The 12,481-nt window shown below is 36.1% G+C and overlaps 1 protein-coding gene across 1 annotated transcript in view; it reads right to left on the reverse strand.

Moving 5' to 3' along the window:
* LOC138698465 (uncharacterized) overlaps positions 1-12,481 on the reverse strand; it is a 67,631-nt gene that overhangs the window by 23,593 nt on the left and 31,557 nt on the right. Inside the window, exon 2 of the mRNA XM_069824407.1 lies at positions 4,778-4,895. Within this exon, the coding sequence (XP_069680508.1) occupies positions 4,778-4,895 (118 nt within the window). The remainder of the gene's footprint in view (positions 1-4,777; positions 4,896-12,481) is intronic.

Below are 12,481 nucleotides of genomic sequence, written 5' to 3' on the forward strand. Positions count from 1 at the left end.
TGTTGTTGTTGTTTTCTAATGCCAGGCGTTTGACGATAAAGTCATTTGACCTCTTCCACTCCAATATTTTTCAAAGATATTATCACGGCCAGCCACTGAAGCACAGATTTTGAGGTGTTCCGAATCCATTTCTTGGTTTGAGTTGCACAATGGGCACCTAGGGGACTGATATATTCCAATTCTATGCAGGTGTTTGGCCAAACAATCATGGCTTGTTGCCAACCTAAATGCAGCTACAGACGATTTTCGTGGTAAATCGGGAATTAACTGTGGATTTTGATGCAGAGAGTTCCATTTTTTCCCTTGAGATTGTGTTATCAAATTTTGTTTGTTGAAGTCTAAGTATGTAGATTTAATAAATCTTTTCACAGAGTAATACGTAGATTTAGTAACAGGTCTGTAAGTAGCAGTGGTACCCTTCTTTGCTAAAGCATCCGCATTCTCGTTTCCCAGGATTCCACAGTGGGATGGTATCCATTGGAATACAATTCTTTTATTGAGTGATATTAATTGAGAGAGCATTTTAGTTATTTCTGCTGTTTGAGAGGAAGGTGTGTGTTTAGAGACTATTGATAGAATAGCTGCTTTGGAGTCTGACAATATAACTGCATTCCTAAATTTATTGATGTGGCATAGAAGATTCCTGACACTTTCACTTATTGCAATGATTTCACCATCAAAACTTGTTGTTCCATATCCAAGAGATCTATAAAGTGAGAAGAGACAGCACGTAACACCTGCACCGCCACCTTGTTCTCTGGAGATCAAGGATCCGTCGGTGTATAAATGAAGCCAGTTTTGTGGAGGGTACCTAATATTAATTGTCTCTAAAGACAATTGTTTCAGTATTTCAGTGTTTACTTCTGATTTCAGTATTTCTTCTGTTAAATTTAGATTATATTCTGTATTTAATAGAGTTAAAGGGTTTGGTTTAATCTGTGAGTTTTCTTTTAAATTCTGGATAATGATTTCCTGTTTTAATTCTTGAACCATGGATATGAAACTTTTTTGAGTTTTCAATCTACAGAGAGGACTGTATGAATGCCAATTGTTTCCTGGTAATCTGATAAGTTTTTCATATTGAATCAGTGCTTTTTCTTCTATTGTCATTTTGATGCTGTTAATATTAGTGAGGAAGCTCATAGAATCTATTGGAGTTGTTTTGATTCCACCAGTAATGAGTCTGAGAGCTTGGTTTTGAACATATTCTATTTCGTTTATGAAAGGTGAAGTAATTAAAATTTCTCCGCAGTATGTCAGCACTGGCTGTATAAACATTTTGTATGTGGTGTTCAAAGTATTCCTAGAGCATCCCCATTTCTTTCCATTTGTCCTATATAAAATATATTAAAATTTACATAATTTCTCGTGACCTAGTTTTTCTATTTTCAAATAAATAGGCATTATTGTAGTCTACCTTTTGCATAAATTCATGTTAGATCAGTGTACAAAATTTCAGAAGTCTATTTCTAATAGCTGTGGAGTTATGAAGTAATGTGTGTGAAAATTTTCAAATTTTGGAAAATTTAATTTAAAGTAAAAAGTGAATTTTTTAAAATATTATTAGTAACCTTTTTATACTTTTATGCTCGACCATGCCGAAGTGTAGTAATTATACACCTGGTAGCAGTCCTTTAATGCATGTCATTAAAGTACACCTACTCATTAAAGTATAGGTGTTTTCAGCCAATGACAACTCAGCTTACAGGTGTTCAGCCAATGACAAGTCAGCTTTGTACCGTTATAAAACCGCAAGTATCGATTATTCTCGGATATGCAATCAAAAGAGAATTAGCGAAAAGTCACGGAGGCTGGAAATCCAATACTGTCGCAGAAGGTTATGTTCTGTTACTATAATAATTAGCGTTAATTGTAAATAATATTCAAATAAATTCAATTTGTCATCTCGTTTTTCAATGTCGAATTCAATAATCAAGGTTATACGAAGTTTAACAGGATTACACAAGGTCAATGACATTATTGTTCCTCGGAAAAAATCAATACTTTCGCATCTGCGCACATGTCATAATTCACGACCTAGAACAAGGTCACTTCCGATCTTGTCAGATACAAATAAAATGTATACATCTGAATAATTTCAAGTTAGAAATATGGTCGAGCATAAAAAGTCGTATGAAACTCGCCTATAATGTTAATTAAGAAGCTCTTATGAAAATTATGAAACTTGCTTGCGCTCATTTCATAAACATCCATACCCTCTTCTTAATTACTATCATTATAGGCTCGTTGCATAATATACTATTGTCAGATATTTAAGTTCTAATAAGTCTTGTTGTGGTACCTTGTAATTTTTGTCGAATTGTGAGTTCATTTCCTTATAAAATTTTAGAAACTTAGAGCCCGCATTTTCTGATAATAATTGTGCTCGTTCACGTACATATACCCGTAATGCCGACCATTTGACAATCATCTAATCCAGCGTTTCTCAAACTTTTTTGAAGTGGGGACCACTTTTTTAAGTCGGAACAGTTCCACAGACCACCTTACTCTCGTTCCCTTCGAAAGCAAATTTATCATTTTTATAGTACCATACTTATATTTCAACATCAATATGCTTATTAGAGTTTGGAAAATCTTTAACTTATTAACTAAAAAAATTAATAAATAAATGTTGGTACTCAGGAGATGGATGAGCCTGCCGATTCTTGCACATTCTTGTCTTGGATGTATGCTGGTAAGCGTAAGTCGGATATCATCACATACATCGAGTCGATTTTGGTAGCCTACTTTGTTTTTATTAGAGTTAGTGATGAAAACCCTTTCTCACAGAGATACGTAGAAACAAACTGAATTATAATCTCTAAAGCATCATTGTACAGTTCACTGTATTCTCTTTTCACTTCTGATGCGATCCAGAAATTAACTATACCTTCCGTTGGAATTTCATTTTAAGTCTGGTCTCATTCGAGAGTTCAATTAACTGTTCTCTTTCACTCAATGAAAGTTTGTTAGTTTCAGTATCGCAATGAAAGTGATCATGAACCCATGAAATACGTCATATTTACTTGGAAAATAAGTTTCAAATTGTGACCTCAGAGTTGTATTATTGGTGTACGATGTACAGTATGTGACCATTTCAATGTGCGGACTGGGTGTCGGCAAAACTATTAAGAAACATAAATACATGAAAAGGTTTGGTCCTCTGTTATGAATTTGGGTGAGCCCTGGCTGAATTACAGGGGCGGTGCCAGATGTGCAGGGAAAAGATGGCGAGAAACACCACGTTTATAGTGTTTTAAATCCCTCTTTTGTTGTTGAGAGTAGAGTGGGAAGTTAGTAGAAGGATCGGGTAATAAATTTCATAAAATGTCAGTACTGGGAGAAAAAGTGAAAGACGATTACCATGTGTCATTTCGAAACTCTGAGATTTTCAGCTATAGAGTGATACGCAATTCGTTTGAATTTGATTTTTTCTTCTGCCTTTTTTGAAGGACCACAAGGGCAGACCTCGAGGACCACAGGTGGTCCGCAGACCATAGTTTGAGAAATGCTGATCTAATATGTTAATGTCTAATGATCACACTTCCTTGAAACAGAAAAGAAATGTTTATTTTAATTATGAGAAGTTAATCATTTTATTTCTATTTTTTTTTTTGGTTTGTTTTTTGCAAAGAAAATATTTTCAGTATTTCCGAAGTTCTGTAAGAAGGGAGAGCTACTGCGTAACAACAGACACCATCGTGCCCGTACAGCAATTGCCAACCTGCTAAGAAACAGAGGATGGGAAGTACATGAGGAGATTCATTGTGTGCCTAAAGATGATTCTCATAGAAGAGTCGATATAATTGCCATCAATAGAAGAACCCAGAAAGCGATGGTCTTAGACCCTACGATTTGCTTTGAACGAGACACGAATCAAGCACTGCAGATAAATGATGACAAGCGAGCTAAATATGTACCTTGTCTTCCATACCTCAGTGAAAAATATGGCATTTCGCTTTACAACTGGGATGTTACAGGCTTACTATTTGGAGCGAGGGGCTGTTTACCAAAATTTACAAATAATATCCTTAAATCCTTTCAAATTCCCTTTTATGAGGTTCAGAAGATTGTAATGGAAATTCTGAAGGCCTCTCTTCAAATTCTACACTATCATCTATATGTTAACACGTAAATTTTTGTTTTAATGTACAAATCGAATCATTATTTTGCTCGTTTCATTTCCCTTTATCTTTTCTGTTTGTTAATTCCGGATCCCAGTGGTCAACCTCACTTGAGGACGGATGATTTATAATAAATCTTAGTAGTATGCAATATATACATGCTTAGATTTACTCTGTCTTTAGTTTATTTATAGAAAGAGCATTATTATAATTTAATCCTACTTATTATCCGTTAATCAACTTCAAACAATTTTTTTACAATTAATTTTATAGCCTATATGTTCTGTCTGGATGAATGCATATGTTTTACAGTTAGAGTTACAATTTTAATCTCCCGGACAACATTTATGCAAGTCGTATTCTCAGTCATTACTTTAGTGCATCATTAAATCCGTGCATGACCTTGTCCTTACCCCTCCCACAGTCACCACCCCTACATTGTTTCATGACAAAGAAATCTTTCATTTAGTATACAGACCACGTTAGATGAAGGATGATATGTAAAATCAAGGGTAAAATTAATTATAATTCAAAAAATGAAAAAAATAAATACATTTTAAACCAGAAAAGATGAAAATTATGTTTGATAAAATTATTATCATGGTAAGTTAAGTGATGCAACTTATATTACATTTATTACAGTTTATACTTACTTCCAATATCAGAATCATCATCATCATCATAATCATGCAGTGTATCAGGATCCAGAAAATTTCGTAGTTGTGTTACATTTTCAATAGTGTTAAGGCGCTGTATGAGGTCGATTGGAATCTGTAATATTAAAAGAAAAGACATTGTTAATTTGTTATAAGTAAAGACAAGAATTTCATGCACTATAAAATCCAATAGCAAGACCTGCCCTCATGTATGGTAGTGAGGCCTGGACTGTCCGAAACTCAGATGCTTAACGCCTAACAACTGCGGAAATGAGATTTCTAATGAGGACTGCCGGCTACAGCTTGCTTGACCACAAAAGGAATTAACTAATTACAAAAGAATTGAAAATTACACCTATTTATGAACATCTCAACCACTATAGACAAAAATGGCTTAACCATGTCAATAGGATGGACCGTTCCAGACTCCCAAGACAAATTCTCCGCTATATACCACATGGAAGACGATCTTTCAGACACCCCCTGAAAAGATGGGCGGAGACAGTAACAGGCCACTAGGCCTAATACCTGCAAGGACGATGATGATAAAATCCCAAAATATGCATGCATTCATGCACTATCTAACTATGAAACGTGCACGATCAAGCGAAAAATACATTAAAATATGCACTTTCATTTTTGTTCCAAATGTCTTATTTCAAATTAACTTTTTTTTTTTCTCAGATAACAACCTAACAATCTTTCTAAATTGGTTTCTGTGAGATTCCTGCGCTTGTCAGTCAATAATAGGCTTAAGGACTTTACTAATAGACAGTAATTATACACAGTATTTAAAGGGTGTAAATGATATTTTGTTATTGAAATGTTGTATCAGTGAAGAATTATGTTGTGTCAGTGAAGTGTGTAGTGTAAGTGAAACGTGTTCCTGTCAGTGAAGCTTTATAGTTTATAGTGGCAGTGCAAAAGTATTTGAACAGTGAAATGTTTTTGAAGTGTTAGTGAAATCAGAAAGAATCAGTAAAATGTGTCGTAGTTCCAGTGCAGTGAGTGAGAGCGAAATGAGTGTAATGTTGAAAGGTACTTGTGCAGATATGAACATGTCATACTCGTGGGTTTTAGTTCGAACTTAGGTTTAAGATACAAATTAGATTTATTTCAAATGTTATTTTAAGTGATCGTTTCATTTAATTTAGGATATTCACTGTTGTTATTATTATTATTATTATTATTATTATTATTATTATTGTTATTATTATTGTTAGTATTATTATTAATTGTATTTTTAATTTTAAGTTTATTGTCATTATTGAGTGTAATTAGTTACCACTGCCACCAGGTATATACCCATTGCAGTATGAATAAGTACATACATACATAGAATGTGTTTTTGTAGGCAGAGAATGACTTCTCTACAGCGCAGAAAGTTATGGGTGCAAACTTGAATGAACCTTTTTCTGTTATTTAGTTTTTTTTTTTTCTTTTCCTTCTTAAAATCTGATTCCTGAAGCTAAAATAAGGGACATAAAAATCGAGAAACTGTTTATTATTCATCTCGCCAAGTATCTTATTATCACCAAATTGATCGGCACTAAATAATCTAGTATTGGTTCTAGATGTTGCTTATTAAAGAGGATGAATGTGACTGCCGCTGGACACAGTGAAACTACAATACGGACTTTCTGATGGCTTACATTGTATACTGTACAGCACGCTTCATTGATGACCTTGGAATCACCTCAACCTATAAAACATTAGGCAAAGTGCCATTGTAAGTCCCAGGAAGGATCGCGATAATGAGTCATTCATCTGTTTAGTGAGTGGACATTTAAATGTCATAAAGTGGTTAGAATCAGTTTTAAAGTTGATCAGATGTAAGGTGTTAATGAACAAAAACGCAGTATTTTCACTGAGAAATGATACATGTTAAAAGGGCGGATATCCTGGACAGTTTTTTTTTTCTCTCTCCTGTAAAATTTGTATTTTTGGACTTCCTTTTAATATGTAGCGATTCAAATACTGTTTGTTAAAATCTGTTCGTCTTGGGAGATCTCGATTTGTATATTTTTTTTAAGTAGAGTTTCTGAAATGAGAATTTTAAGCTTTCGAAAACTGAATAATTAGCAGCTGCCATAATTTCACATTTATTGAAAAAATTCAGATTTATAACTGAAAATGCTTCTTCACTGTTTTTGCTTGTAGGCAAATTAATATTTTTCCTGTGTTTTATAGAATTACTTTGACGTTTTAGTTATTGATGTTTTAATCCCTTAAATTCATCTTACACAACTTACATAGTATTTTTTTTTCTCCTTTTACTGTGACATATTGACTTCCAAATTTCTCCATAAGCACATTCAATTTGGGAATACGTGATGTTGCTTGTTCCATCTTAATAAAATTGCACTACACGTAATATACGTAACTTCACTCGGGAACTGTCACACTGTTCACTTACGAAGACAGGGACGTCGCTAGGGGGGTGCGAAAGGGTGCGCAAGCACCCCATAAAAAATCTGAGCACCCCAAAGGGCAATTTATTAACAAAATACTAGGCATAAATTATTTTGAAGAACAAAAACAAACAATTTCTTGGATGTGAAAAAACAACTACGTCCCATAGTGTATCGTAATGGATGTGATGAGCAATAATAATGATATTAATATTAATAAACAGATGTATAGTATGCGCGCAAGTGCATGAAAGAACATTTTTTATTTTTTATGTACCACATTTTTACAGCTCGCACCCCATTTTTAAATCTCACACCCCATCCGCACCCCCCTTTGCTCTGATCCTGGCGACGTCACTGTACGAAGACACTTCAGTACCGGTACTGTTACTGAAATGAGACTGTACGCTCACTCCTCCCCCTGACGTCATGTATCCTAACTCGCGTCTTGGTTATGCTGATATCACAGTCTAGTATACAGTCACGAAGCTTAATAGAAGTAAATATGCATCCATAGATAGTTGCTAACCCCTAGGATCTAGTGAACAGTGGACCCTTCAGATATGACATTACAAGTGACCATCATTCCCGGAGTGGCTAACCGGGAACTGTTTGACAAGCCACCCTGCATAGTCAGGAGGCCCTTGCCCTTCATGGGATTTCGTGGCTAATTCTAATTCTAAAAGGATCGCTACTATCGCCGCATTACAGACAATGCGAAATAGTACCTGCACAGTCTACTGTTCCTAGTACCCTCGTAAACTCAAGCTTCGTGGCTGCGTATACTAGACTGTGCTGATATCTTGTTTACGAAGGAATTTGTTTCATCTCTACTCATGACGTTTCGTCCATTGTATGGGACCGGTTCCCATGCAGCATCATGATGAATCTGGGGAGTTAGTAGTGAAATCAGGTTTCGTAAGCCACCTATAACTGCTGGGGGCATCGTGCTGATATCACGTTATCCCTGTACTCACTGGATGATCGTGAACCTCTGCTGAGGCGTGTGAACGTGAGGCCAGCAGTCTACTGATCGGTCTTGGCCCTTCATGGGCTGTCGCGCCACGGATTTTATTAATTTAAAAAGACGTTCGGAGATGCCGATTTATCACGTAATAGGAAGGAGAAATCTTTTGAAAATTGTGGTACATTTTAATCCAAGGTCTTGCAAAGCAGAACAACACGTAGATGCTAGGTAGGTCTACTTAAACAATAGCAGGCTTGTGGTGTCAATGCTATTCGTAGAAGTAATTTACATTACATGGAAATCCTTTTGCAAAGCGATAATGAGTTAACAGTAGACGTGTTTGTTGTTGTTGTTCGTAGAATCAACACATTTTCGAATGTAACTTAACCTCGCCCTCAAAAAAATCCGAGCTGTATCGTATCGGAGGTACGTACAATACGTTGGTCGTCCAGTTTCGGGAATGAAACTGTTGTCGGTTACACAGGAGCGGAAAGAATATCATCTTCTTGACCGTGGATGTTGATATTATATAAGGATTCCAGTAGTAAGGTTATTACGCATGCCGAAAACATTAGTAACAATGTGCGTATGGACATTAAAGGATACTAATTTTATTTTAATAAAGTGATCACTAATAAGTGTTTAATCTAGTACGAATTATTGTAATTAATAGTCTAACTTGTCACTTTCTCCTTGGCGAAGGTTTTAAGAGGCTTTTGAGGCTTAGCCTATCCAAAAAATTTGAGTTATTATATCTAGTAACAGTAGACCTATAAATTCGTAATGACCATGGGTGGGCAACTCGTGCTCTCAAAGTGTCAACACAGCCTCAGTGCAGGTAGAAAGGACTCTGTACTAGCTGTAGTGTCTGTATGCGGTTCTTGCAAGACGCAAGTTGGCTCTCGTTTGCAGTAAGTGGCGGCTCGGATTAAGTGAAAAACAATATAATCCCCAGATCATTTCCCTTTAGTGATGAGTCGAAAGAGATTTTTTTTATTAAGAAGGGAGGTAAAGCTTGTATTATGTTCTATTACACTTTCTCACGCATGACATTTTATGTTACAAATGAACACAGTGAAGGTTTTAGTAAAGAAATACTGTCTAGATCTGCTTTAGAATAGCTAAAGGTAAAAATGGGATATCAACAAGGTAAGACTGATATTAAATATCGTTAGCACGAGAATTGCACGATATACGATCTACTAGCTAAGAGCATTCGTGGATAAATTTGAATTATGGCAGTATCATGTAGAACATAGACAACTTCACTTTCTTTGACTATAAACTATCTTGAAGAGTGACAAGAAAATCTTATCAAATATAAGATCCTACTTCAAGACCTACAGCAGAATTCACTGGTAAGTTTGGAGAAACAGTGACAATTGACAAGGAATCGAGAATTTTCTGAAATCCTTTTGGCTTATAGCCGATAGAAAATCCTGAAAGTTTATAGTCTGAATTGATAAATCTACAGAACGGCATGCCTCTCAGAGTCTGGCGAAATCAGGAATCGAACTTATTCCTTCAGAATTACCTACACTCCGTTTCTGGAATCTTTAGAGTAAGTCGACGCATTTGGGTGGAGACTACGAGAAGCGAATGGGCGGAGCCTATCAGTGCTTGGAGTGTATTGAGAGCTGCATCCAGTGTTGCCAACTGGACGGAATTTCCGTCAAAAGTGACGGAATTTCAATGTAGCGGACGGGAAAAGAATGGCTTTGACGGGTGATGGGTTTTCTGGCGGAAATTACGATTTACACCGTCCTTTGACTTTTTAGCTGCTGTCATTTGTAATTGTTAATTTTTGGGGGAGCGTAGACCAACAAAGCACATCAAGTGCAGAAGTAGAGGCAGATGATGTGGATGAATTATTATTTTAATCAAGATTGTTAAGAAAGTTGCGTTAATATTTGCTTTTATTTGTATATACAGTATATATATATATATATATATATATATATATATATATATATATATATATATTGAGTGGGTCTTACTTATTTACTTACTTACTGGCTTTTAAGGAACCCGTAGGTTCATTGCCGCCCTCACATAAGCCCGTCATTGGTCCCTATCCTGAGCAAGATTAATCCAGTCTCTACCATCATATCCTATCTCCCTCAAATCCATTTTAATATTATCTTCCTATCTACGTCTCGGCCTCCCCAAAGGTCTTTTTCCCTCCGGCCTCCCAACTAACACTCTATATGCATTTCTGGATTCGCCAATACGTGCTACATGTCCTGCCCATCTCAAACGTCTGGATTTTATGTTCCTAATTATGTCAGGTGAAGTATACAATGCTTGCAGCTCTGCGTTGTGTAACTTTCTCCATTCTTCTGTAACTTCATCCCTCTTAGCCCCAAATATTTTCCTAAGCACCTTATTCTCAAACACCCTTAATTTCTGTTCCTCTCTCAAAGTGAGAGTCCAAGTTTCACAACCATACAAACAACCGGTAATATAACTGTTTTATAAATTCTAACTTTCAGACTTTTTGACAGAAGACTAGATAACAAAAGCTTCTCAACCGGATAATAACAGGCATTTCCCATATTTATTCTGCGTTTAATTTCCTCCCGAGTGTCATTTAGATTTGTTACTGTTGCTCCAAGATATTTGAATTTTTCTACCTCTTCGAAGGATAATCTCCAATTTTTATAGTTCCATTTCGTACAATATTCTGGTCACGAGACATAATCATATACTTAGTCTTTTCGGGATTTACTTCCAACCCTATCGCTCTACTTGCTTCAAGAATTTCCGCGTTTTCCCTAATTGTTTGTGGATTTTCTCCTAACATATTCACGTCATCCGCATAGACAAGCAGCTGATGTAACCCGTTCAACTCCAAACCCTGTCTATTATCCTGAACTTTCCTAATGGCATATTCTAGAGCGAAGTTAAAAAGTAAAGGTGATAGTGCATCTCCCTGCTTTAGCCTGCAGTGAATTGGAAAAGCATCAGATAGAGTGGGTCTTACTTTTTTTTAATTTTGACGGATTTACAGGTGATAGACTGACGGGGATACAATTTATATGTTGGCAACACTGGGTGCATCGGCTCACTGTCGCTAAGATGCGCGTGGCAGAAGGTGGTAGGTAGAGGTGACATTTTAGACGCTCGTCTTAAAGCAATGCTTTCCCCAGAGCGGTCATTGGATGGCCCCCTCCACGCACCACTTGCGCAAAGGACCTGTTTCGTCTCTATACTCTATAGATTTCAGAAACGGAGTATAGGTACTGTTCTCCAACCAGGAGATCAACCGTGAAAGGAATGTGCTTACTATTGCGGCATGTATTAAAGCGAAGTAGATATACATTGACATCATTTTATTTTTACTTCAATTTTTATTGTACCTGAGTTTTTGAATGTACTTCATTCCCACCCCCTCTACTAGTGAACTTGCAATCGTTCTCCACACAGAACCAAGCGTATACAGTCAAAGTCGCTTTACGGCCTTAGTAAACACAAACAGTACTGAGTTAGTGAGTATAGTATGTTCCAGAAATATGTTCGCTTTCAATATTGAATCATATTCTCGCACAGGTACTGTCGTCCGTTTGCCTATGTCGCATCCCGGTTTCCTCCACCCACTTCTGCCCGTTCCTTTGTGGCTGGGCTGTCTTAGTTCTTTTCTGAACACATTAATTTCTGTTAGGAATTGGACGTCTACGTAATATTATATAACTGTTTAAAATAACTTAAATAAAACGGCCTCGTTAAGTAATTAACTGTCACGTGATTTCCCTCCTTTCTACGACCCTCGACAAAACCACTTGAACGGATAATAAATAGCATATCTGAATCATTTTATCTTTTCGGATCGGACAGAAGTGAAGATTGAATATACAGTACGTAAGGTACTCTTTTATAGAGTAGGTACAGAATTATTTCAATATGAGTTAGTAGTACGAAAGACGAAACTGGTAATTGGAATTAGGTACAATAGTATATAGTGCGATAATATGCAAAAAAAGAACTGAAACCTGTATAGAAATGAATGGCCATCATTTTCAAATATGTGTTTAAATATCCATATTATGATTATTTTTCAATTTAACGTCATTCTCTATATTGTACGCTAATGTGTTATAGACAGTATAATATGCGCTGCATAATGAATACGTCCGAACGGACAGCTCAGTTCGTGAGTAAAAACACATATTGTCAATACAGTACTGTATTTTGATTAAAGAAAACCCCAATGAAAATTATCAAACTCAAAATTGCGATATTTCCTACTTTACGTAAATGGATGAACTACTTTTCATCCCTCCTATACCTAGTAAAGTGATTTGTTTGTATCTTACGCCAGTATCA

Source organism: Periplaneta americana, chromosome 4, assembly GCF_040183065.1.
Source record: "Periplaneta americana isolate PAMFEO1 chromosome 4, P.americana_PAMFEO1_priV1, whole genome shotgun sequence".
NCBI lineage: Eukaryota > Metazoa > Arthropoda > Insecta > Blattodea > Blattidae > Periplaneta > Periplaneta americana.